The following is a 27,643-nucleotide window of genomic DNA, read 5'->3' as shown; positions in this document are numbered from 1 at the left end:
TTGAACTTGGCTCTTCCTGACTACAAGATCATCTCTCTATCCACTGTTCCAGGCTATCTCTAGAATCCCTTTCCTGTATAGTAAAATATACTTGAAAAAAGTAACCTTTCTTTCTCTCTCCTATTACAGAACAAAGATCTAAGGGCCACCTTGATCTCACAGAGCTAATTGGCGTCCCACTGCCTTCATCTGTCTCCTTCATCACTGGATATGGAGGATTCCCAGCTTATAGTTTTGCACCAGGTGCCAACATTGGCCGACCTACAAGAACTTTAATTCCTGAGACGTTCTACAGTGATTTTGCCATCAGTGTTACTGTAAAACCTGATAGTAACCATGGAGGTGTACTATTTGCAATAACAGATGCATTTCAGAAAATTATTTACCTGGGACTGAGGATCTCACAAATTCAAGATGGCACCCAGAGGATAATACTGTATTATACTGAGCCTGGCTCCCATGTTTCCCAAGAGGCTGCCTCATTTAAAGTTCCAGTAATGACTAATAAATGGAACCGGTTTACAGTTATCATCGAAGGAGGAGATGTAATTCTCCTTATAGACTGTGAGGAACATAACCGAGTTCAGTTTCTGAGGTCATCCCAAGCCTTGAGATTTGAGTCCAGCTCAGGCATATTTGTTGGAAATGCAGGAGCCACAGGGCTGGAAAGATTCACTGTAAGTATCAAAGAGTCATGGTCATATATAAGTAAAATTAATAAAAGTCACAACTATATCCTTGAATTATATTGGATTAGCTTTCCCCTGACTTGGAAGATAAATGAGCTTCAGTAAATATTATATGAGACAAATTAAAAGAACCAGACAAAGTCTTCAGGGTCAACAGATAGACTCCCTATGAAGGATTTATGAAAAGAAAAAGACAAAAGATGACATAAAAAAGAACCCAGGGAGTTGATACACTGGGTTCAGATCCAGCCTATGTGACCTAGGACAAGTCATTTCACTCCCTTGACCCCCATTTTCCTCCATCTTTAAGCTGGGAGTAGGGAGTTGATTAAACTTCCTGGGCCTCAGTCTCTTCATCTGCAAAATTAGGTGATTGGACTACATGATTTCTAAGTTCTTCCATCTAGAAATCTATGATGTAGATTGTGAATGGGTTCAAATGTGACTTGAGACATGCCCACACTAATGAGATCGAGGATCCATTGCAGTAACAGAAAGAATTCTGGACCTGGAATCAAAGAGCATAAGCTCAAACCTGCTCTTTATTATCTATGTGGCTTTGAGTAAGTTACTTCTCACTCAGTTTAATTCTTTTTTCCCCTTTCTTAAGCCTAAGTGTATTATTCAGTAATTAACCAACACTATGCAACCATTGTGTTATCTCAATGTGGATGTGTTTACTCCCCTAAAAGTTAGTAGAATGCCAGTGGAGTGGAGGTTCAAGGGTAGACCAGGTAAGAGACCATGTGTCTTTTACCCAATGATCTGTCCAGCTAAACCCATAGATTCTCCTTAATACTAAGTTGCCCACCGAAAATTGATTTTTTTTTCTGTTTCAAGGACAATCAATGTTGTTGGACAGGTGTTAGAGTAGGATTTTGTGTTTTTTTGTTATTAATTCCTTTTAAAGTATCATTTATCTACTTAACTCTCTGGGATACCTCTTCTAGCTAGTCTCCAGAGTCCATTTTTCTTCATGAAATATTTTTGAGGTCCTTTTGGCTTCCAATATCTATTGTTTACTCTTAAATAGAATGATTAGATTTTCCGAGAAACTAACTGTAGGATGAAAGGCTATATATGTATATATTGGCTTCCAATATACTTGATAATTTCTTGTTTTGCATGAAAGTCTGGTGAGTTATGATTGAATGTTTACACATAAAATCTTTCTGGAAGCTTGAAGAAATGTTTTTTTTCTTTATTGATATAGCTTTGAGGTTTAATGTTGAGATGCCTGAGTGAGTTGAATTTTAAGTTTCTTCATATTGAAATTCTATGGCTTTTTTTAATTTAAAGTCTTACTTGTTTTCTGTAGTTCTTAGAAATTTTCCTGATGTTTTTGTGCTTAATCCTTTCTTTTTTGACATTTCTTTTGGGCTTTACTATTTCTGAGATTTCTTCTTCTTGATTTGTCCTTCAAAACTGTAATATACATATTCATTGCTTCTATGCTTCTAAACCATAAAACAAAATTCCTCTGATATTTTGTTTTTAACATCACTTCCATTTCCAAATATATCTCTTCCTCTCACCTCTCTATACAGATATCCCTTATAACAAAGAATAAAAAGAAAGGGGAAAATCAGGTCAACAAAATTAACCATCAAATCAACCTAATAGGCAACGTTCTAAATTCCTAGCTGTCTATCTCTTCAAAGAAGGGAGGGAAGTACATTTCTTCCTCTCCTCCAGAATCATGTTTGGTGACTGTAATTACAGTGTATATGCTAATTTTTTTCTTTGTTTTTATTGTTGTTGTTTTCACACTATTGTGCAGATGGTTCTTCTGTTGCCATTTACCTCATTCTGCACTTGAAAATCTTCCCATGGTTTTCTGAATTCTTCACATTCATTGTTTCTTTTGACATGATAATACTCCATTACATTAATATGTCACCATTTCTTTGGCAATTCCCCAAATGATGACAGGGTTAAACACGGTATTGTACCTCAGTTACCCCATTGGTAAATAAGAGTTGAACTAGATGGCCTTTTCCTCTTCCAGCTCAGATTCACAATCTTATATGTCTGTTTGACCTCCTTGATCCTCTGTTTTGTTATCTGCTTTCACCAAAGATGGAAATGATCTTTTAATTGCCAAATGTAGCAGCATCCTCTCAGTCTTCATCCTTCTTGACCCCTCTGCAATATTTGACACTGCTTACCATATTCTTCTCCTGTGCATTCTTTCCTTTCTGGTTTTCATGACATTTTTCTCTCTTGGTTCCCCTCCTTCTTGTCTCATTGCTATTTCTAAGTCTTCTTTTCTGATTCATCATAGTCACATCCACTAACTGTGGGTATCCCTCAAGGTATCAGTCCTGGGCACTTTTCTCTTTTTTCTCTCCACTTTCTTACTTGACGCCTCATCAGTTCCAAAGGGTTCATCTCTCTACAGTATACACACACACACACACACACACACACACACACACACACACATATACACACATATATACACACATATATTTGTGTGTATGTGTGTATGTATGTGTATATGTGTGTCATAACTAATTATATACATGTGTATATGTGCATATGTATATGTATGTATGTATATACATATATGTGTGTGTATGTGTGTATATATATACACATATATATATTCCCTTTTTTTCCTTTTCCACCCCAGTGCTTAGCACAGTACCTGTTATGCTTTGTGCTCAGTAAATGCTTATTGATTTATTGATTGACTGAGAATATTGGACTAGAGTCTCTGATGTTCCATCCAGCTTTGGTCTATGATACTATGGTACCTCCTTTCCCATATCATAAAAAGAATAATCCAATATAGGTTTTTTTTTACACACATGTATTATTAACAACTTTGGAATACAATACCAGCATGTACTTTTCCAAAAGAACATCAAAACATCTCTCATGCTATTGCTAAGATCATCCCAAAACAGTGTATACTGCACGTGAGCTGCTTTCTTCAGGAACTGGCCAAAACAGTCCAATTCACAGAGAAATCACAAGAATAACAATATAATCAACCAGTGCGGTACAGTGGAAAGAGTATTAGATTTAGCTTCAGGATACCTGGGTTCAAATCCTAACAGCCACTTATTCCTAGGTGACTTTGGACAACTCACTTAACCTTCTTAAGTCTCAGTTTCCTCACCTGTAAAAATGACCCCAAGCCTTCTGGCTCTAAATCTACGATCCTACAATCCTATGGCATAAGTGATATTCTTTAGAGAGTTCAGAATTCTTTCTCATTTGATCTTCATAAGGACCCAATGGTAGGCAGTGAGAATCAAGGATGTTGGAAATTCATTAGGCAACCTCTTAAGAGAGAAGCCACAAAATAGAAAGAAGTAAAAAGTGGAGACTTCTTACATTCTCTCTCACTTTCATGGTTTCTAGAGCTGCATAGGATTTTACAGGTTATCTAACTGAACTCAGGCATTTTACAGATGAGGAGATTGAGGTTCAGACAGACTCTGAGTGGACTGTGCAAGGTAGTGAACAGCAGAGCTGAGATTTTCTTTTTCTTTAACTGAGACCATATCCTGCTTTTTTCAACAAGAGAGTGTCAGCATCTCGGAGAACAAGCAGTCTATGAGTCAGCTTGTAAGTGCTGTCATCGAAAAAACCGAACTACACACAAAAGTAGGTGTCTAAGCAGGAGTAAAGAAAGTAAGGTCTGACTCTACTACTGTCTAGATCTAGCCTTTGCAACTAAAGAAAGTTTGGGAGACGTGGAGAGAGATCAAAACTTGGATAGAGCAGACATTTAAAGATTGTGAAAGAACTATACAGAAAGATGAACAAAATTGAGGTCGTGAAGTCTTCAGGGAAGGACACTTCTATTGTGACTCAAGTATATGAAGGATTCAAGAGGGATAGAAGAATTGAGAATCTAAAAATTGAAATTCTGGCAATGGCATCATAATTCCAATAAGGAATAAAAGTCAAAGGGATCTAAAGGCGTGACTGTGGCTGAGGGCTCTCTTTTAGAAAGCAGATCTACAAAAGATGGAATGAGAAGCTCCTAAATAAAGATGAATATAAAAGAGTAGCATGAGCATGACAGATAGCAAGGCTAAAGATAAGGTTAAGCTGAGACATGCAAAAGAAAAAAAACTATTGAAATTTGAAAGGTATTTTCAGCTGTCTTTTCAGCACAACTTCAGCAAGAAAGTTTGGTAGGTGGAGAAGCAACAGAAGACACAGAGTGAACTGGACCATAAGCACTGGGAGCATAGGCAGCAGCAAGCTACATAAGAAGTCATGTGGCATGGTGGGTAGAGTGAATATTGGATATAGCATCAGGAAGACCTGAGTTCCAATCCTCCATCAGATGTTTACTAACAATGTGATCCTGGACAAGTCACTTAACCTCTCTAGCCTTTTCTTTCCTCATCTGCAAAATGGAGATGATAATAATAGAGCTAATTATTCAATGAGATACTATGTTCAAATGAGATTATATATAAAATGTGTATAAAGCACACACGCACATACATACATACACACATACATATGGGTGTATGCATGTATAGTATGAAGCAGCTAGGTGGTACAGTGGATGGAATGCTAGGTCTGGAGTCAGGAAGATTTCTCTTCTTGAGTTAAAATCTGGCCTCAAACACTCAGTAGCTAGGTGACCCTGGGCAAATCATCTAACCATGTTTACCTCAGTTTCCTCACCTGTAAAATGAGCTAAAGAAGAAAATGGCAAAGCACTCCAGTATCTTTGCCAAGAAAACCCCAAATGGGGTCACAAAGAGTCAGACATGACTTAAAAATGACTAAACAATAAAGACGAGTTTTCACTGACCTATTTTCATATCATTTTGAAAAGCTTAAAGCAACATGGTATAACGTACAGAGAGGTAGCCTCAGAGCTAGGAAGACTTAGGGCAGGCGTGTGTTGGTAAATATTTAATAATTGACTCTCTGTTGGAGGTGAGGGGGAAGTATATGCAAGACATACTTTTAAGTTTAATCAGCAATATTTACATTTCTTCATCCTTTCTTAACTCTAGACAATTAATTACACAATACATCAAAGCCAGATCTGTAGCAATTGCTGATTTGGGAGGTAACAATCAGCTCTCACCCTATTTATTGACTTAGGTTCAAAAGTCCCACCTCTAATAATACAGACACTTAACCTCTTAGTTCTCTGGGTAACTCCATAAGACTATAAATTACATAGAAGTTTCCAGTCTGCATCAGTAGAGAAAATTTCCTCACCTGGTTGTTCCCTATATGAATTAAAATCCAGGTCCAGTTCCTATCCCTTTACTTTTTTTGTTTGTTTGTTTTTGGAGACAATTGCGGTAAAGTGACTTGCCCAGGGTCACACAGCTGTGTCTGAGGTCAAATTTGAACTCAGGTCTTCTATCCCTTTACTTTTGAAAGACTAACTTTAAATTTTAAAAGTTCTTCAGATTCTCTGTATTTTTAGATGCCTGAAATGACTAGTTGTCTAATTAACTAACTAAGAGAAAAACAGCACATGCCAGTAATTAGGGAAATCTTTAAATGGGGTAGTAGGACAGGGTAGTCTGTTGCTAGGAAGACGGTGGAACACCAGTATCATCATTACCATCACCATCAAACATTTATTAAGTAATTATTGTGGGCCAGGCACTGTGCTGACTGCTGGGGTTACAAAGAAAGGCAAAAACAGTCTCAGCCCTGGATTTCAGAAAAACCTGGAGAGACTTACAGGAACTGATGCTGACTGAAGTAGACAGAGCCAGGAGAAGATTGTAGACAGTAACAGCAACATTGTGCGATGATCAACTTTGATAGACTTAGCTCTTCCCACCAATGCAATGATCTAAGACAATTCCAAAAGACTCATGGTGAAAAATGGTATCCACATGCAGAAAAAGAACTATGGAGTCTGAATGCAGATCGAAGCATACTATTTTTTTTGGTTTTTCTTTCTTGTGGTCTTTTTCCCTGTTGTTCTGATTCTTCTTTCACAATATAACTAATGTGGAAATATATTTAATATGATTGTACATATATAGCCTATATCAGATTGCTTGCTGTCTTGGAGAGGGGAGAGGAGAGGGAAGGAAAAAAAAAATTGGAACTCAAAATCTTATAAAAGTGAATGTTGAAAACTGTCTTTACGTGTAATTGGGAAAAAAATACTTTAAGAAAAAAAAAGAGTCCCTGCCCTCAAGGAGCTCCCATTCTAATCAGGGAGATAACATACAAACATACAAGATAAGTACAGGATAAATTAGAGGTAACCTCAGAAGAAAGGCACTAGCAAGGGGAGGGGAGCAGCAAGAGGGTGACCAGGTAAGTCATGCCTGCAAAGCTATGGAGAACACAAGGTCAGCTCTACACTATGATAAATCAACAGAATAAGATTTTATTTCTTTTCATATAAATTTATTTATTTTTAGTTTTCAACATTTACTTCCACAAGATTTTGAATTCCATATTTTCACCCCATCTTGCCCCTCCCCCACCCCAAGATAGCATGCATTCTGAATACCCCTTCTCCTAGTTGGACCTCCCTTCTATCTCTCTCCTCCCCTTCTCTCATCCCCTTCCTCTTCTATTTTCCTGTAGGGCAGGATAGATTTCTGTACCTCATTTCCTATATTTCTTATTTCCCAGTTGCATGTGTAAACATTTTTTTAAAACATGTATTTTTAAAATTTTGGGTTCCAAAATTTCTCCTTTCCTCCCACCCCACCCACCCTCACTGAAAAGTCAAACGAGTCAATACAGGCCATACATGTGCAGTTATATGCAAAACACTTCCATAGTAGACATGTTGTGAAAAACTAACTCTATTTCCCTTAATCCTATCCTACCCCCCCAATTTGTTCTATTCTTTCTTTTGACCCTTTCACTCCTCAGAAGTACTTCTTTCTGATTACCCCTTTCCCAATCTGCCCTTCTCTCTATCATCCCCCTGCTCTCTTGTCCCTTCCTCCCCTATTTTCCTGTAGGGTAAGGCAGATTTCCGTGCCCAATTGACTGTGTATGTTATTTCCTCCTTAAGCCAAATCCTATGAGAATAAGATTCCCTCATTTCCTCTCACCTTTCCCTGTTTCCCCTCCACTGTAAGAACCTTTTCTTGTCTGTTTTGTGCAAGATAATGTACCCCATTCTAGCTCTCCCTTTCTCCTTATCCTAGTATAATCCTCTCTCATCCCTTAATTTTATTCTCCAGATATCACCCCTTCATCTTCAACTCACCCTGTGCCTTCTATCTATCTATACATACATACATATAATTTTTCCCTTCCCACTACCCTAATACTGACAAAGGTCTCATAAGTTATAAATATCATCTTTCTATGCAGGAATGTAAACAGTTCAGCCTTAGTAAGTCTCTTATGATTTCTCTTTCCTGTTTACCTCTTCATGTTCCACTTGAGTCTTGTATTTGAAAGTCAAATTTTCTATTCAGCTCTGGTCTTTTCATCAAGAATGCTTGAAAGTCCTCTATTTCACTGAATTATCATTTTTTCCCCTGAAGGATTATACTCAGTTTTGCTGGGTAGGTGATTCTTGGTTGTAATCCTATCTCCTTTGCCCTCGGAATATTATATTCCATGCCCTGCGTCCTTTAATGTAGAAGCTGCTAAATCTTGTGTTATCCTGATTGTGTTTCCACATACTTGAATTGTTTCTTTCTGGCTGCTTGTAATATTTTCTCCTTGACCTGGGAACTCTGGAACTTGGCTACAATATTCCTGGGAGTTTTCCTTTGGGGATCTCTTTCTGAGGGAGATCTATGGATTCTTTCAGTTTCTATTTTGCCCTCTGGTTCTAAATATCAGGGCAGTTTTCCTTGATAATTTCTTGAAAGATGATGTCTAGGCTCTTTTTTTGATCATGGCTTTCAGATAGTCCAATAATTTTTAAATTCTCTCTCCTGGATCTATTTTCCAGGTCAGTTTTTCCAATGAGATATTTCACATTGTTTTCTAATTTTTCATTCTTTTGGATTTGTTCTACTGTGTCGTGATTTCTCATAAAGTCACTATCTTCCAATTGCTCTATTCTAATTTTTAAGGAAGTATTTTCTTCAGTAATCTTTTGGACTTCCTTTTCCATTTGGCCAATTTTTCTTTTTAGGGCATTCTTCTCCTCATTGGCTTTTTGGACCTCTTTTGCCATTTGGGTTAGGCTATTTTTTAAGGTGTTATTTTCTTCAGTATTTTTTGGGTCTCCTTTAGCAAGCTGTTGACTTTTTCATGATTTTCTTGCATCACTCTCATTTCTCTTCCCAGTTTTTCCTCTACTTCTCTTACTTGCTTCTCAAAATCCCTTTTGAGCTCTTCCAAGGCCTGGGACTGATTCATATTTTTCTTGGAGGCTTTGGATGTAGGAGCTTTGACTTTGTTGTCTTCTTCTGGTTGTATGTTTTGATCTTCTTTTTCACCAAAGTAAGACAATATAGCCTGACTCTTTTTGCGAGGTTTGCTCATGATCCCAGCCAACTACTTGAGTTTTAAACTCTTTGTTAAGGTAAAAGTCTGCTTCCAATAAGGAAAATGTACTGTCCCAAGCTTCAGGGGTTTGTATAGCTGTTTTCAGAGATACTTGTAGGGACCTGTAAATTTTCAGTTCTTCCAAGGTGGTATGATAAGGGTCAAGGTGTTTACTCTTTTCCTGGACTGAGCTCTGGTCTTTGAGTGACTGGCCACAAGCAGTCTTTTCTCTCTTGGAACTGTGAGGAGGGTTTCTACTCCACTGCCACTACAAGCTCCACCGAACCAGCACTCCTCCTCACCCCAGGACCACCACCCAGAACTGTGACCCAGATCCAAGCATGGTCAAAGCAAGAGATTCCTGCCTCAGCACCAGCAAAGAGATCCCTGCAGTCCCCCTCTGATCAGTCACTTGATTCCCCCTCAGTCTGTGGACCAAAAGCTCTGAACACAGCCACTGCCCCGGCATCCCCACTCTGCACTCTGTGCTCTGGAACGGGCTCTGACCTAGCTCTTCTCTCACAGCAAAAACAGACTTTTCCCACTGACCTTCTAAGTTGTCTTTGGCATTCGTGGATTGAGGAGTCTGGAAGCTGCCTTAGCTGCCCGTGATTCAGTCCTCTGAGGCCTGCTCTAGGTTCGCTGCAGCCTGCGCACCCATGCCAAACTGAGCTCCTCACCCTCCCGGCCCGATATGCCTTTCTGATCAACCATCCAGGCTGTCTTGGGCTGGAAATTTGTTTTATTCTGTCTTTTTGTGGGTTCTGCTGCTTTAGAATTTGTTTAGAGCCATTTTTTTAATGGGTATTTGGAGGGGTTTGGGGGAGAGCTCAAGCAAGTCACTGCTTTCACACTGCCATCTTGGCTCTGCCCACCCCATTCCAGAAAAAGATTTCAGTCTAGGATGTGTTTATAAGTTTTCAGAATTATTCCTTTATATAGCTACAAAATATTGTAGCCCTTATAAGGTATAAAAAACCTGAATAAAATCATAAATCATCTTAATAAATCATCACAAAAGGAACAAAAAGTTCCCCTAAGTACATATTTCTAATCATACTATCAAAGAAGACATGAGCCCTGTGCAGCCTGCTTGATCATCCTTTGGTTAGCTAATGCAAGGTTTAGCATCATAGAACTTACTTTTAAATACTTTGAAGTTTCTTTCATGTGTCCTGGGAAATTAATTTTGTTTTTGAAAATATCTGTTATGAATGTCATTTTTTTTACATTACATTTATTTCTCACTCTCTCCAAATTAAACTCTCCCTTGTGACAAGGAAACAATTAAGCAAAAACATCCTCTTGGTCCAAGTAAATCACATAAAAATTCATGTAAATCTTTTAAATGTCTGTTATGTGAGGCAAGAACCAGAAACTACATTTATCCTTTGGTTCCTTTATGTTGAGTCATTCACCAATTCTCTTTTCACTTAGGGCTCAATGCAACAATTAACCATTCAGCCAGATCCTCACCCGTCCAAGGACCAATGTGAAGATGATGACCCATATGTGAGTACTCTAAGATTTCTAATTCAACTCTAATCAAGCTGCTGCCACAGACAAAGGTTGATTTTCTAGCTGATCAATTTCCATGATGTAATCACTCACATTATAAAAAATTTGAAACCCTCTGAAAATTCTGCATTTGGTTTGGCCCAAATTCTATTTCAGGTGTTTTTGCAGGACTTTAATGATTTTGTTGGTTTGTTGAATCAGTTCTGGATACCATAGACAGGACACTACCACCTCTGAAGACTCCATACCTATGTTCTCTGTTAAATTTTGGTGGGTATTGCTGTAAGAATGGGGACACGATGAAGCTTCTGCAAGCCAGAGCCTCCGAGTATCTTTAAGCAGTGAAAGATGGTATATGAAGCTGGCTGAACCCCACCAAATAAACAGAAACAACTTTGTTCAAGAGGGGAAAACATATATTTAATGAGGACTTGCAAACATATGGAAATTGGGGGAAATTTTCTGTCTGTTTAAACATGAAAATCCATGAAAACAACTTCTATAAATAGAGGATGCATTTTGTAGCAGTAGCCCTAGCAATACAGACGCATAATTGTAAATAAAATGGAATTAGATGATATCTCCTGGGCCTAATTGGGCTTGCCTTGGGACAAGACCATAAGGTCATCCCAAGTCAAAACTAAGATAAACAGACAGACACCCATTGCCTCTTGCACCTTTGTCCAATAGAGAGAAAAGGGAAAGAAGGACATTGCTACCAATTGCTGTTCTGTCTGTCAAAAAGAAGGAACCACTGTAATATGCCATTCCTCCTTTCTCTTGGGAGAGAGGGCTAAAGACCTGACCAAGCAGAAAACCTGTCTAATTTTTAAGTCTTTCTTCCCATTACTTCCAGTCTAGTCATTGCCTTCTTACTAGAGTTTTTATAGTCTGCTTCTCAGCATCTCCTGAGTTTTGGAAGCAAAAATGTACAGCATTCCAAGTTCTATGTCAAATTTGAAGGTTCACAGAGAGAATTGCCACCTTTTAATGGACAGATCAGTTTGAATCAAGGAGGTCCTACTTTGTTAAAAACAGGAAGCTGTCTCTTTAGTCCAGTTACATGATTCGTTGCTATCCCTTATCCAAGATCTATTGTTCTGCTGAAACTGAGATGTGGAGTGTGGGTAGGAGACAGAAGCTAAGTTATTATACCTCCCCTGATTCCAAATAGGTAGAAAGAAATGATGTATCAATAGAAAGTCATGATGTTGCCAAAGAGAGCTAAGTAAGTAGGCTCCTAATAACTACATTTTAGAGAAGACATCAATAGCCTGGAATGTATCCAGAAGAAAAGAGTGTCTTGCAATTGTATCTCCCAAGGATTTGTTGGAGAGTCTTGATGTATTTAGCTTGCAGAAGAGAATACTTAGGAGGTAAATAATAGAATTTTTCAAATTGTTTAAGACTTGTTGTGGGGAAGAGGGACTAGGCTTGTTTTACTTGGCTCCACTGGATGGAACAAGAACCAATGGTTGGAAATTAGAGAGAGGGAGATTTCAGTTCAATATAAGGAAAAATTTACTAAGATTTTGAGTTGTCTGAAACTAGAATGAACTGCTTTGGAGGGCAATGAGTTCTCTGTCCCTAAAGGTCTCCAGGCAGAAGTGACCATTTGTCAAGAATGTTATGGTGGGTGTTTTTACTTTGGATGGGGTTGAAACATATGACCTCTGCATTTTTTTAAGATCCTAGATTCTTCCAGCTGATGCCTAGCAATAGTATATTTTCCTTCCATCTTCCCCAGGGCCATGAAAAAAGGGCAACTAGATTTTAGAATTAAAAAAAATAATAATAGATACAATGCACATATGTTCATGTAAGAATTAACCTAAATTAATTAATCCTTTATGCTTTGTTAATGAGAATTAATAAAAACAACTGAAAGGCACTGATTTTTCTTCTCCTTTCATTTTAAATTCTTTTATTTATTTACAGACTAAATATGAAAAAAAAATGGTTTAGAAGTGAAATATTCTCTCAAACCAGTTGTTCAAGTTGATTGTTTAAAAAAAAATGACTTTTTAACAGTACATCACCTTAGAGTACCAACCAGGCTATTGCTTCTTAATCAAGCTTGATCTTTTAAGGCAGATATAGTTGTCATTAACTCATGTAAATTATTTCTCTTTCATATGATGTATGAGGTGTATAAGTTTGATTTGTTTTTGCCTAGGCATCTGGAGAGACCAGTGGTCTTCAGGAAGCAGAAGATGTTGCTGAAATACAAGAGGCCATCATATACACTCAATCCCCTGTAAGTGGCTGAATTAATTAATTGTTTTACTGATACATCATTAGTTTGCACTAATGGTAAATAAGTTTATTTTGACTGGGCTGCAAATCCTCTTGTACCTTGACAGGATCACTATACTTCAGGGTCTTGGGTTTTTCCCCACTTCACTTCTGAACTATCAGTCACTTGGTCAATAAGCACTTATCAAGCACCTACTATGTGTCAGGCATTGTGCTTAAGCAGTGGGATCCTTAGTGGTCATATCAGCCAAAGACAATCAAGTCCTAAGAAAAAGGACTCAAATCACTCACACAAAACTCTTGTGTACCAAGTACCTTCTTTGCTACCTCTGTTCTTTTGCTCATGCCATTCTATCTGGAAAGTCTTGCCTATGCCCATTGATGGCTGTCAAAATTCTATGCATCCCAGTTTCAATGTCCCTTGTCCCATGAAGTATTTGAGAGAGTAGTTTCAGTAGAATGTTGGAGAAGGAAATTCAGTTCTAGGAGAAAGTGGGCAGTGAGATAGTGGGGAGGGAGGCTCAATTTAATAGTGAAGGGGAACAGAGAGAAAAGGTGGTAGCTGGACAAGATGGAAAGAGCAAGCAAAATATTTTTGTTGGATTGGGGAGCATTGGATATGTTTATAGGCATATGGGAAAGAATCAGTGGTAAGACTGAAAATGAATGAGAGAGAGAGGACATTCACTGGAGCAAGATCTTGGAGGGGGCAAGAGGAAATGAGATCAAAGATACAGGTGAGAGATCAGCTTTAGTGAGTAGTAAGGATCCTTCTTTATGAACAGAGGTATGGCAGAAACAGAGGCTGATGATGGTAAGAACAAAAAGAGAGGAAATGAATTCCTGTCAGAAGAGTTCAATCTTCTCATCTGTCCCTTAGTGGGGACTTGGAAGCATATGGAAATTGAGGGACATTTTCTAACTCAGCATAAATATGAAAATCCACAAAAACAATTTCTATAAATAGAGGCTATATTTTGTAGCAGTAGCCCTAAAGATAAAGACACACAATAATTAACACAACAGAATTAGATTTTGACTCCTGGGCCTAATTGGACCTGCCTTGAGACAAGGCCACAAGGCCATTTCAGGTCAAAACTAAGACAGATAGACAGACAAACACACTCATTTCTTCTTGTGCCTTTGTCCAATACTGAGAGAGGAAGAAAAGGGCGTTGCTACCTCCTACTGTTCTGAAATTCCACTGTCTGACCACAACCTGCTGTTCTTCCATTTCTCTGACTTTCTCACATGCATTAAACATTGTTTGCCCTAATCACGACATTTAGTCTACTTTCCCATCCCTTTTCTCTTAGCTCATCTTTCCCACTTTGGCTCCATTTCCCAGCCTTGAGCCATGATTTGCCATTTTCATGTTTCAGTAGCTACTAACCTAGAATTCCTTATTTGTCTTACCCTTTTCCCCCCTCTCTTCCATCTTCCATTCTGCCCATGAATCACTATCCCTAGGTAATGCCCATCATCTGATTTCTCTATTCCTGCTCTAGGACTACTGAGCCTCACTGAAAAAAGGTACTGGTATTTTCATGGTTTCCACAAGATTTCTTCCCTTGACTCCATGATTACAATATCAATACTTCCAGGGTTTCAGTAGGTGTGGGGGCTGGGGTGATGGAGAGAATAGGGTGGGGATAGGAAGGGGAGAGAGAGAGATAGAGACAAAAAGAATCGTATGGCATCATTGGGTACATTTTGTAGATGTTGGGTTGAGATGAAGGGATCAAAGTATCTTCCCTATCCATGGTAGTATATGATTCCTCCTTGACTCCCCTTGTGAGTGAGTTACGTATGGCTCCTTGTGGTTTCCTACATGGAAATCTGTTGGGGGTGGGGAGGTAGAATGTGAAATTGAGTCTGTCTGACCTTTAGAAAAGTGGAAATCTCCAATGGAAGTTTGCTGGTTTTAGGAGGGTAGGGGAAGGTGATTCTGGGGTAAAATTGAAATCATTCAGAGTTTAGTAGATTACTACAGGAATTTCCTCATCAGAGAATTGACCCAAGTCCTTGTTGGCTAGTGACTATGTGAGAAATGTTTTCTGAGGTATTCCTTTTCCCTATTTTAGAGAACAGAAACACAGAAGAAAAATTAATGTTGGCATATGGTGATAATGAAGACAAGGTCTTTTGTTCAGTAGGGGAGAGGGATGGTAGGAGGGAGAGAGAGAGATACAGAGAATATACATATATATGCACATTGTATTTTGCATGTATATATGTAAATTGAAGGTAGTATTTGGAGAGAAGGCATTAGGATATTGGAGGATCAGTAAAGGCTTCATTCAGGTGCTGTTTGAGTCTAATATTGGAAGAAAGAAGGGATTCTAAGAGGCAAAGATGAGGAGGGAGTATGTTCCAGGCATGCCAAATAGCCACAATAATGGCACAGAGATAGGAGATTGAAAAGTGTATGAGGAACAGTATAATGGTCAGGTCATTTGACTGTAGAGTAATGGAAGCAGAGTAATATATAATGAGGCCAGAAAGATATTTGGAGTATCCAGATTGTGATGGGTTTTAAAGGCAAACAGGGGGTTGTATTTTATCCTAGAGGCAATAGAAAGTCACTGGAATTTAATTGAATGGGGGAGTGACATGGTCAGACTTTCCCTTAAGGAAAATTACTTTGGTAGCTGTGCAGAGGATAGATCAGAGTGGAGAGACTTGAGTCGGGGAAACTAATTAGGAGTCTGTTGTAGTAGTCCAAGCAAGTGGTGATGAGAATCTGAACCAAGGCATGGCTTTGTGAGTCATGAAAAGGGGTTGAATGCAAGAGTGTGCTGGAGCTGGTTCTTACTGGCTCTCAAAAGCTGATTGTTAAATTTTCAGTGTGAGCATTTACAACATAGAAACAGACAAATGCTACAAATTGGGGCTTGATTTATTGATTATCTAGACTTAGGAAAGTGACTAAAAATGTTAATAATGTAGAGTGTGCCATGTTTTTGGACAGCTGCTTGTTAAACATTTGCTAGCACAATCTTGGATGTGAGAAATGTTGTGGAAATATAAACCATGATATTTAGCAATTGATTGGGCATGTGGGGTGAGGGAGAGTGAAGGGCAGAGGATAACACTGACGTTACAACTATGACTTTCCTTATGCCATTGAGTTCTGTCACTATTTTGGCAGAGTGAGTCAGTCAACAAATATTTATTAAAAGGGTATTGATTCCTAAGGGGATAAGGAAAGGAACTGGACCTGTGATTTCACTGGTATACAGAGCTTTGGAGTGAGGAAACTCCTTCTAATAAAATAGTTATGTAACAATAAATATATGTTATGTTTCTATAAAAGGAAGCTAGGTGGCACAGTGGGTAGACAGCCAGCCCTGGAATCAAGAGGACCTGAGTTCAAATCCAGCTTCAGATACTTACAGTGACCCTAGGCACGTTGCTTAACACTTTTTACCTTAGTTTCATCATCTATAAAATGAACTGGAGGAAGAAATGGCAAACCACTGCAGTATCTTTGCCAAGAAAACCCCAAATAGGGTCACAAAGAATCAGACGCAACTGCAATGACTTAACAACAACAAAACATTTCTATAATTGATACTTTATAATTTATAAAGCACATTCTCACACACTGCTTCATAGAATAAGGTGGATGAGTCTGGCATTGACTTACTTTATCCCCAAAGATGCCATCTGGTTCTAAACATTAACTTTATTGCCAGACAATTTTTGCAGTGGTAAATAGGACATTGACAATCATTTGAATATATTAAAAAGAACAGATTCTTAAATGAGGCTCTTTGGAAGAAAACCAAGTCTATCTTCAATTGTTCCAGGTCTTCATAAAAATCTCTTTTCTAATATTCCCCCTTTGGAGGTGAACAAGATTACTCTTAGCTTATTTGGTACTTTGTGGGTATATTTTCCTTTTCCAAACTATTCAAAGACATTTCCTTTGCCTATTGCTAAGAAAATAATTTTAGATTTTTTTTTAGCCTGAAGAAACAAAATCAGAGCCAGTAGAAGCACCTCCAACATCACCATCTGAGTCTAAGGAAATGGAACTCTCAGGTGATGCTGAGACTGATGATGGTCCTGAGACTGAGGATGGCCCTAAGGCTGAGGATAGCCCTAAAGCTGAGGATAGCCCTGAGATCACCAACACCAGTCACACAGACCCCAGCAACTCAGAACAAGGTCGGTTCCTTGACTCGTTTTGTACTTTGAGGCTTTTTTCTTTATTACAAAGAATCCTTCCCAGTGACAAATTGAAATCTGGTAGTATTTAAGATATAGTTACTCAAACTCTTAATCAGTTGGAATTCTTCTATAGAGCAATTACAGGATTTGTAATTAAGTAATTTGTAATAATTTATAGTTAATAAAAGTATAATTTATAATAATCATTAATTCATAATTAATTAATAGGATTTGGATCTGGAAGAGGCTTTAGAGACCATCTAACCTAGACCCATCCTTTTACAAATGATGAAACTCAATCTCTGAGAGCAGAATTGATTTGTTCAAGTTTAGGGCCAATGATTCAATCCTGATATTACCCAACTTTCCTAGAGGTAGAATATTTTGAACTCAAATTGGAATTTAATGCATGAAGAAGCCTAGAAAAATAGAAAGTAGGGACCAAAGGAACATAAGGAAAGAGATCTGGACCTGGAAGAGACCTCTGAGTGCCTAGTCCCTAGTCCCATTTTACAGATGAGAAAACTGAGGCCCCAAGGATATTAAATGATTTGCCCAAGATCACACAAGGAGATACAGTTGTGAAGAGAAAATATATTTTGAAACATTTCCATAAAATCATAACCAAATTAATATCTAAATATCCTCCCCAGTACCTACAGATTAAAGTCTATATTCTTAGTCTGGCCTTCAAGACCCTCCACTTTCTGGCCTGTATCTATCTTCCCAGCCTTTTCTTATCTATCCCCTGCTTTATCCATGCACATGGGACCCAGCTGCTAGATGAAGCAGTGGATAGAGCCTTGGATTTGGAGTTTGAAGACCTAGGTTCAAATTCTACTCCAGATGCTGAAGTAATCCTGGGCAAGTCACTTGAGGCTCTCTCAGTCTTGGTTCCCTCATCTGTAAAATGGACATAATAATAGGGTCTGCCTTATAGGGTTGTTGTGAAGATCAAATGAGTGAACATATGTTAAGTGCTTTGCAACCGTCAGAATACTATAACAATAATAATAACTAGCATTTATACAAAATGTCCCCAAAGCCTTAGTGAAGTTTTAAGCTATTAGTTATTAAACTATTAGATATAAAATGTATTCATATAAATTTATATAAAGGGTATCAGCTTAAAACTTCACTAAGACTTTTATGTATTATGCAATCCTCATAATTCTATAGTAATAATAATAATAGCTAGCATTTATACAAAGTATCTCCAAAGTCTTAGTGAAATTTTAAGCTATTAGTTATTAAGCTATAAGCTATTAGCTTCAAACTTCACTGAGACTTTTGTATACTATACAACCCTGGTGATTAATAATAATAACAATAATAATAATAACTAATATTTACAAAAGGTGTCTCTAAAGTCTTAGTGGATTTTAAGCTATTAGTTACTAAGCTATAAGCTAGTAGCTTAAACTTCTCTAAGATTTTTGTGATACCTTGTATAAATGCTAGTTGTTTTTGTTGTTGTTGTTATTATTATTGCCATCTCTGTACTTTATTCATATTGTTCCCTGTGCCTGGAAGACCTTCCTTGACCTCCATCCCCACCCCATTCCCATTTTCCCCTGGTCACACCTTACCATCCTTCAAGGTTTTGCTCAAATGAGATCTGCTCTATTAAGCTTTCTTTCCCTACTTCTTGTCCCACTCCCCAATAGGAAAGGATTTCTATCTCTTTTCTATAGCACTTTGTACATCTGTAAGCACTCACATTCCAGTCTGTGTAAGATGTATCTATGCACTTACATTTCTTTTCCCCTTAAGCTCCATGCAGTCAGGGACTAGTTTTTATTTAATCTTTGAGGTTTCCTCAGTTTAATGTTCAATAAATGTTTGGTGAATAAATAAGATGAACAGAGATTTGGCGGGCAATTGATTTAGTGTCTCCTACATGAAGAGAGACATTAATCCTGTCAGTGTTGATCACGTGGATTGAAGAGTTAGGGACTAAATTAAGGCCATTAGATGCCAAAGTGACTGGTCATTTTGGTGAACCAGTTAAACCAATTATTTGACATTATGTAATTGGCTCCACACCCATCAGTCCTCCCCACACCCCCCAAAAAAAGTATTCTGACTGAAATTTTCACCTTTCAACAAGTTATATTAATGTTCTGTACTCTGGGAAAAGATGGTAGAAGAATTAATGGGAGAAGAATTATTTGCTGGACCTAGAAGCAGGTGACCCTGGCCAAATCACTTCCTCCCTCTTTGGCTTTGGTTTTATTATCTGTGGAATGAGGCAGTTGGACTGGATAAGCTCTAAAATTCCTTCCAACTCCCAAATCCTGTGATTTAAGCAGCAAGAATACCCTCATAGCCCAAGTCCCGCTTTTTACTAGTTAAATGAGACCTGGTGAAATAGGGAGCCAGCTGGCCACAAGCACTCTCTAGTGGTTGACAACCTTTTATGGATAAGAATAAAGCCAGTGGTGGACAGTGAAGCCTCCAGGCAACCTGATGGCTAACCAGTCAACTAGACTTCTTGAGCCTGTCAGAGTGTATGTATGTGAATGCATGTTCCATGGGTGATGGTAATCTCATTTTCACCTAGTCTTTATAATATAATAGAATGACCCTTCCTTCAATTTAGGATCTGGTGACTCTGTTCATGACACACAAGAAAGGGACAATGTTACCGACAGTGACCAAAAAGAAGACATTGGTTCAGGAAATGAAGAGCTCCTTGAAATAAGTGGAGAAACGGTATGTAATAAATCAAATATGTCAGTTCAGTAGGGAGCACCTCATTTGCTTATTTCAAGTTTAATAGTGACTTTTTTTATTAAGTATGCCATCACCAAAAAAAAATTATGTCTATTCGTTCATATTTCCCTTAATAACCTACTCTGATGCTTCCTCATGACTGCAGATGACTCTGTCTCAGTCCTTGAAGGCTATACTAATGAGGCACAATCTTTGGAAGGTTCTACTAAGACAGAAAAACTCCAACTCTGCACTGAGTGATGGAACATGTAAGAGCTGTGTGAGGGCAAGATTGTGGGGGTGGGGTACGATGATCATTGCCAGAAGGTTGGCCACCAGTGATGAAGTTTTTGGGGGTATGGCAGCTTAGTTGGCAATACATAAAACATTCAAAAACATGATCTGTGATGATGGAGGAAGTGAATATCCATGCCCAGAAAATCATAGATTTTTGAAGGTGTCAAAGAATTACTTATAGCTCTGAACTGAGTACAGTACAGAGTAATTGAGAACCATACTGTGCTCTGTCTCTGGGCTGCCAAACAGATAACAAATGTTTTTACTAGATTTGTAAGTTCATCTGTACTTGAATTTAGCCATTATAGATTCATATAAATGACTAATAATTTAATTTCTGAGCATAAACTTCCCTCTGTCAAACTTCAAATTATACTTTACTTTCTAATGAACTTTTCATCTAATGCTGTGGATTGTAGTGATCTGTGTTTGTATCCTCCCCCCATCATCCTTCCCTCAAGCTCTCAACACCTATTGGAACCAGGAACATGTATCATTATCATCATCATTATTATTATCTTTTTTGTCTAGGACCTATGATTCCATTGTTGTAGGTTTCCCTGGTAAGGGAACTCCCTTTACCAATATAAATCAGCAGCTGTTCTGTAATTTAGGGTATTAAAGAGTTGCCTGAAGCACTGAGAGATTAATTAATTTGCCCAATATCACACAGCCAGTGTGTGTCAGAGGTAGGATTTGAATTTTTGGTCTCTAGGGCCAATTTTCTTCCCATTGTATTCTACTGCCACTCACCCAAATTAGGTCATTTTAAACAGGGCCAGGGACTCGAGCCATCTTCCTGGTAGACTCAGCTGATTAGCTATAGGCTTACCAATGAGCAATTGATTATCATGAGATTTATTCAACTAAGTCAATACCACTGCCAACCCGATAAAATAACAATTCAAAATTGTCAGTTCACTTATCCAGGTTATTATAAATGCACAAGTAGACCCATTGAATGTCAAGTATTTCATTGCTTCATAGCTGGCCTAGAAATTTTTTTTAAATTGACAATAAATGATCCACTTGATGGCAACACAAAGACCAAGCTTGAATGTGTCTTTCATTTTTTCCATTATCCAAAAAGATAATAATGCCCATGGTTTCCTTCATCAAGGGGATATTGTGAGGATAAAATGAAAATAATGTTATTATTAAAATGGAAATTGTTAGATATGCCCCAATTTTATACTAATTTCATTAGCTCAGTGACTGGCACACAGTAGGTACTAAGTAAATGCTTGCTGACTTTTCTTGATTTAGAATCATGGCAACTTATACTTCAGTATTACACTGGATCTATGATCTCATCAATTTAGGTACTCCCTTTCACAACATAGTTCACAAGCCATCTATACCTACCTATCCCATGTGACTCTTGTATCTATGTCCTCTTCATCTACCACAAAGGATCCAGCCAACATACTGAGGCCCTTGATACTGAGTCAATACCACTGGTTATCCCTTACTCTCACTATGTAACTGGACCAGACTGGACCATCTTTCTTTTTTTTTCTCTTTTTTAAAATTAATTTATTTTGATTTATCAACAATCATTTCCATATGCTTTTGAGTTTAAAATTTTTCTCCCCTGTCCTCCCCACCACCCTCCCCAAGACAGTACACAATCTGATATAGGCTATACATATACATTCCTATTAAACATATTTTCACATTAATGATGTTATAAGTAAGAATTAGAACCAATAGGAGGAACCACCAGAAAGAGGAAACAAAACACAACAGAAGAAAAAAAATAGCAAATAGCACGCTCCAATCTGCATTCAAACTTCATAGTTCTTTCTTTGGATGTAAATAGCATTTTCCATCACGAAGCCTTTGGAGATGTCTTAGATCTTTGTATTGCTGGGAAGAGTTAAGTTTATCAATATTAGTCATCGCACAATGTGGCTATTATTGTGTACAACGTTCTCTTGGTTCTGCTCATTTCACTCAGCATCAGACCATACAAGTCTTTCCAGGTTTTTCTGAAGTCAGCCGGTTCATTATTTCTTATAGCACAGTAGTATTCCGTTACATTCATACACCCCAACTTGTTCGGCCATTCCCCAATTGATGGGTATCCTCTTGGCTCCTCAATCTTTTTCTTTCTTTCTTTCTTTCTTTCTTTCTTTCTTTCTTTCTTTCTTTCTTTCTTTCTTTTTTTTTCTTTCTTTCTTTCTTTCTTTCTTTCTTTTTCTTTCTTTCTTTTTTCTTTCTCTCTTTCTTTCTTTCTTTTTTTCTTCTTTCTTTCTTTCTTTCTTTTTTCTTTCTTTCTTTCTCTCTCTCTCTCTCTCTCTCTCTCTCTCTCTCTCTCTCTCTCTTTCTCTCTCTCTCTCTCTCTTTCTCACCTCTCTGATGACATACTTTATGTCATTCCTCCTGTGCAATTCCTTGTTTCTAACCATTAACTTGAATTCTTCACAGATTGTGATATACCATGACTTGTATCCATACAGCGTGGCAATGCACTAGATACAATGAGTGATCACAATTACTTCTTTTTTTCAGGATACAACAGATGAAGAAGGTTCAACAGGAACACAGGCACCTACCAGATCTCCTGTAAAAGAAGAAGAAAATAATCTTCCAACTTATGGTCCAAGTCAACCTGTGCCAACAGTACAGCCTGAAAAAGGTGACAACTTGGTAAGACAAATCAAATGCTTCCTTTGGCTAGAATAATGTTTATCAAAAAAAAAAAGTGTGTGTTTCTTTTCTGTGTCTGTCTCTCTGTCTCTCTCTACATTTATATATGTATGTGTATGTGTGTACATATATAGAAAGATATGTGTGTATATATGTATATATACATATACGTAAATGTGTATATACTGAACAATACCAATTCAGTTTCTTCATGACTCCATTTGGGCTTTTCTTGGCAAAGATACTGGAGTGGTTTGCCATTTTCTTTTCTGGCTCATTTTACAGATAAGGAAACTGAAGCAAACAGGGTTAAGTGACTTGCCCAGGGTTACACAGCTAGTAAGTGGCCAGATTTGAACTGAAGATGAACCTTCCTGGACTCCAAGCCTGGTTCTCTATCCACTGCACCACCTAGCTATGCTCTGTGTGTGTGTGTGTGTGTGTGTGTGTGTGCGTGCACGCACAAGCAATTCTTAGTCTTTTAAAGTTATCTTCATCTTAGTAAAGAAAATGCAGTCCACTATATTTTGAGATGTATAGCAATCAATCATTCAATCAAGAAATAAGCATTTACTAAATGCCTACTCTGTGCAAGGGATACAAAAAGAGGTAAAAGACAGTACCTACCCTCAAGGAGCTCAAAATCTCATAGGGAAGACAACAAAGAAACAGATATATGCAAACAAGCTATATATGGGATAATTAGGAAATAATTAACAAAAGAGAAGTGCTAGAATTAAGAGGATTTGGGAAAGGCTTCCAGTAGAAGAATAAATTTTAGTTGGGACTTAAAGGAAGCAGAAAAGCCAAGGGGTACAAATGAGAAAGGAGAACATTACACATGTGGACCACAGCCAGAGAAAATGTCTGGAGCAGAGAAATGGAGTGTCTTATTCATGGAACAGTGGAGACCAATGTTACTGGATCAAAGAGTACGTCATGGGGAGGAAGGTGTAAGAAGACTGGAAAAGTAGGCAGGAGTCAGGTTATGAAGGGCTTTGAACACCAAGCAGAGGATTTTTTTGTATTTGATTCTGGAGGCTTTAGGGAGCCCCTAGAGTTTATTGAGTAGGGTGTTTCATGGTTGGACCTACTTTAAGGAAATTACATTAATGGCTAAATGGAGGAGGGATTGGAGTGGGGAGAGACTTGAGGTAGGCAGACCCACCAGCAGGCTACGGAAATAGTCCAGGCATGAAGTCATGAGGGCCTACACCAGAATGTTGGCATGTCTAAATAAATATGAATTCATAGACTCAAGAATCTTAGAGTTGGTGGGTCCCTCAAGGATCATTTATTCAAATGTCTACTGCTGGTATAAATTATATCTATTTTGTTACTTAATATTATCTGCTTTCATTACTTCCTTTAGAAATAGTGAGTTTGTGCAGCCCTCCTTGGGCAGTGATGGCTGAACATGTCTCACAGGTAGGAGGCAGGGGGCGCTATCACACACATGATGGGTATTCAGTGACTTTTTCAAATGAACAAGTTGAAGAGGTGAATGAATGATATAACCATTTTACATTTGAATATTGTTAGAGGAAAGAAAAAAGTTCTAACACTAGTTAGCTTTGAAAATCTGGGTCTTTCATTAACTAGCGAATAGTTAGCATTTTTGGAGCCCTTGGAATTGTTAACTATACAAATAAAAGGAAACTCAAATGTGAAGGAAAGACCCAGTAGACCAACCACATGGTTAATGACAATCCGATTGAAGAGGTACCAGTGGTTCCTTCATGTGGGCATGTTCATGCTTATTTATTTCTAAACACTTTGTTGCAATCTCATTTTCTCAGATCATTCTACAGTATTACCTCTGTGCCCTAAGTGGGGAGGTTTGGGAATCGTGGGCCCACTAGGTAAGTGTGATTTATCCATGGTGACAAAACTAGAGAGAGGAAGAAATACAAGTGACAGACAGCCTACATTTCTATTCACAGCTTTCTGTTTGACTATGTTCTTCTCCCTAAAGTACATACACAGAGCTAAAATACAAACACCTTTTAAATAGCTAGGTCTTGGCTAGGAGAAAAAATAGAGAATTTTTTCCCCTTTAGGTGTTATAATCTTTCTTCTATAACTCTTGACATTTCCTTTTAGGGCATACCTGTTTAAAAAAAACAGGTCCCCAATTTATGCTTATTTAGGAAGAAATTATTTAACTTAAATTGATCAATTAACTAATGAGACTCTATTATTTAAAAATTTACTAGAGAGAATCCTTTAAAAAAAAGTCATTTTCCTCTCAATATTCTGGCACAGGGTTTAGAGCTGACATTGGGGTTAGGAAGATCTGGGTTCAAGTGTTGCCTCAGACAGGTCACTTCACTTTTCACTACTATAGGCAAGTCTGTAAGATTGTAATCACACAGAAAATACAGAACTTCAGTTATAAAGAAGTCCCTCAACAGGAGGGAGCTTCCCATAATGATGAAATCAAAGATCCAGTCTCCCTAAATAAATTTTTCATAAAACAAATTCTGTTCATGGACCCTGATGTTAAACTGATGATGATGGGAGCTAGACCCCCCCAAAAAAAACCCTGGACTTTCCCACATGGCCAAATCTCTGGCTTTTGCCTGAGGCTATAATCCCATCAACTGGCCTTTCATTGTGGCTACATCCCTCCATCGTTTTACCTCCCTATGGCCCCTGGTCATTTCCCAGCCTTAATATTAGCTAGGCTTCATTCTCCCTTGGCCATGTGGTCCAGGTCCCAGGCATCCTAGTCATCCCAAACTACTTGGCCACTCCTAGATCCCTCTTTCCCTAGATCCTTTCTGTATATAAGGTCCATCTCGTCTTCATTAAGGTGCTCAAATTCTTATAATCTAAATGTTGTGGTCTGAGAGGTTGTGACCCCTCAAAGACTGGAATACTCAATGGGTCATCTAGAATGAATTCACAGACTCAAGCATTCTTTAAGTCAAGTTGGCAAAAAGTTTATTGTTACGCTTTTCAGCGGGCAAGGATCCTACAATCTTAGAGGGGTACAATTAAAGTTTATATAGGATAAAATATAATAAAACATGTGCCAAATATGCTAACTAGGTGATTCAGGGTGGGATTAAGGAGTGGTTAAGGAGTGGTCAGTTCTTAAAAGAACGTGTACTTCTTGTACTACTGCACAGGTTTTTTCCCAGAGTTCACTAGGAAAAGCCCACAAGGGGGGGCCACATGGAGGTGTGGTTTTAGGCCTGCTATGTCACTAAGTTAACTAGAGTTCAGGGGTAACTGAGAGTTGTCCAGTCTGCCACCAATCAACGTCTTGTTTGACAAGATAGATGTACGGAGTATACATATGTCTTGAGTCTAGAATACAGTTAATGAGGAGTCCAGGATGTACATAATGAGGCAGGGCAGTAGTATAGATAGTCCAGTGGGTAAGAATGTCTTTATGACCCAGTGCAAAGCCAGTTCAAACTAATAATTCCTTCAGGTGCTGCTTGTAACTGCACTAGGGAAAGAGATAAGGATCTTGCTGGGGCCCACTCATGAGTAATTGCTAGGCACAGTGTCCTTGGGCTGGGGAGAAACTGTCAGGGATAGTGCTTCTGAGGCTAGGAAGAAATTGGGGTCCAAGCACCAGCACCCAAGCACCCCATCATAGCCACTGCGAAGATTTTTACAGTCTAACTAATAGCTCACAGGTGCTCAGATTCCTTCAGAGTCTGGCTAATATGGTGGATCTTTAATAACCCTTGTTTTGACTGAAAGAAGGCTTGAGTAGAATTCTTTTGGGCAGGACCTGTGTGTCATGATTTTGGGGTCCCAGCACCCTTAAACCCCTAAACCTCAACAAAACGACTCATTCATTCCATTCCTTAGGACATTTCAGATTTTTAACAAATGCATAAGAAAAAAAGCCTCTTTTTACTTTGAGCACTATTCTTTCTCTACCTGTGTTGCTGTATCATTGACTAAAAGCAATATGAAAGCTACAGATTATGGAACATTTCTTTGAAATACATAAAACTTTAATTTTTAAAATAATTGTATTTCAATTATGCAAAAGTAGTAAAGGAAGCATGTATGGCTATTTCATAACGGTTTTGCTTATGGGGTACATGTTAGATTGCTTTCTTCCAGGCTTTGACATATCCAAGGTTATATTTTTGTCAAGCAATTTGGTTGTGGTATTAGGTTCTCGACTCTCTTGTGTGTCAAGTATCACAAAAGAATTTTACAGTAACCAAAATCTAATCCTGTAAGCAGGCAAATTACCTCCAGAAGTAATGAAAAACATTAATTTGCAAGGACATATTTTCTGTCCATAGCACTTGCTGAAGTGCTATGAATGGGCTGATAAAAAAGCTGATAGATAGGTCACATTAAGGTCAAGGTATTGGTGAGAATGAATGTACTGAGAAACCTGTTACTTAAGAATGCATAGAAATCCAAACATTGCTCTTTCTCTACCTCAATTTCTATTCAAAGCCTTTCTTATCCAACTGATTCTTTCCCTTTGGTGTGTGTAAAACAACTAAACATTACCTCAAATATAAGGGATTTATATCTTGAATGCAAGAATCAGGAATCTGTATAAAATAACTAAGGAATGGGGTGGATGGAAATTCAGGTCCATCAATGTGTTGATCTGTTTAGCCCAACTATACTGCTTTGTTATAAGCCAGGGATGATTGCAGGGGAAGGGGAAGGGAAGGAATATTTGGGAAGTGAGAATATGAGGTCCAAGAGGGTCTTACTTTGATTAATGTAAACAAAAAGCATATTTAATGTGGAAAAAATAAATTCAAGAACATGGAATCTTGAACTGGATGTCTTCTAGACCTGTTAAAATCAGTTTGTCTAAAAGAGAACTCCTTATCTTTACCCCCAAACCCTCCCCTTCTCCTAACTTCCCTATTCCTGTCAAGGATACCACCAACCTCCCAGGTACCAAGCTC

At 38.1% G+C, this 27,643-nt stretch overlaps 1 protein-coding gene across 2 annotated transcripts in view; it reads left to right on the top strand.

Annotated features, from left to right (window-relative positions):
- COL15A1 (collagen type XV alpha 1 chain) overlaps nucleotides 1-27,643 on the top strand; it is a 205,409-nt gene that overhangs the window by 69,732 nt on the left and 108,034 nt on the right. For both annotated transcript variants that reach the window (XM_078152661.1, XM_020995603.2), the window contains exons 3-8: nucleotides 130-677; nucleotides 10,557-10,631; nucleotides 12,814-12,894; nucleotides 16,865-17,066; nucleotides 19,672-19,784; nucleotides 22,596-22,733. In XM_078152661.1, coding sequence (XP_078008787.1) covers nucleotides 130-677; nucleotides 10,557-10,631; nucleotides 12,814-12,894; nucleotides 16,865-17,066; nucleotides 19,672-19,784; nucleotides 22,596-22,733 — 1,157 coding nt within the window. The remainder of the gene's footprint in view (nucleotides 1-129; nucleotides 678-10,556; nucleotides 10,632-12,813; nucleotides 12,895-16,864; nucleotides 17,067-19,671; nucleotides 19,785-22,595; nucleotides 22,734-27,643) is intronic.

The sequence above is a fragment of the Phascolarctos cinereus genome, unplaced genomic scaffold (genome assembly GCF_003287225.1).
Source record: "Phascolarctos cinereus isolate Bilbo 61053 unplaced genomic scaffold, phaCin_HiC Scaffold_4;HRSCAF=312, whole genome shotgun sequence".
NCBI classification, from domain to species: Eukaryota; Metazoa; Chordata; class Mammalia; order Diprotodontia; family Phascolarctidae; genus Phascolarctos; species Phascolarctos cinereus.
This window is presented reverse-complemented; position numbering and strand designations above follow the sequence as displayed.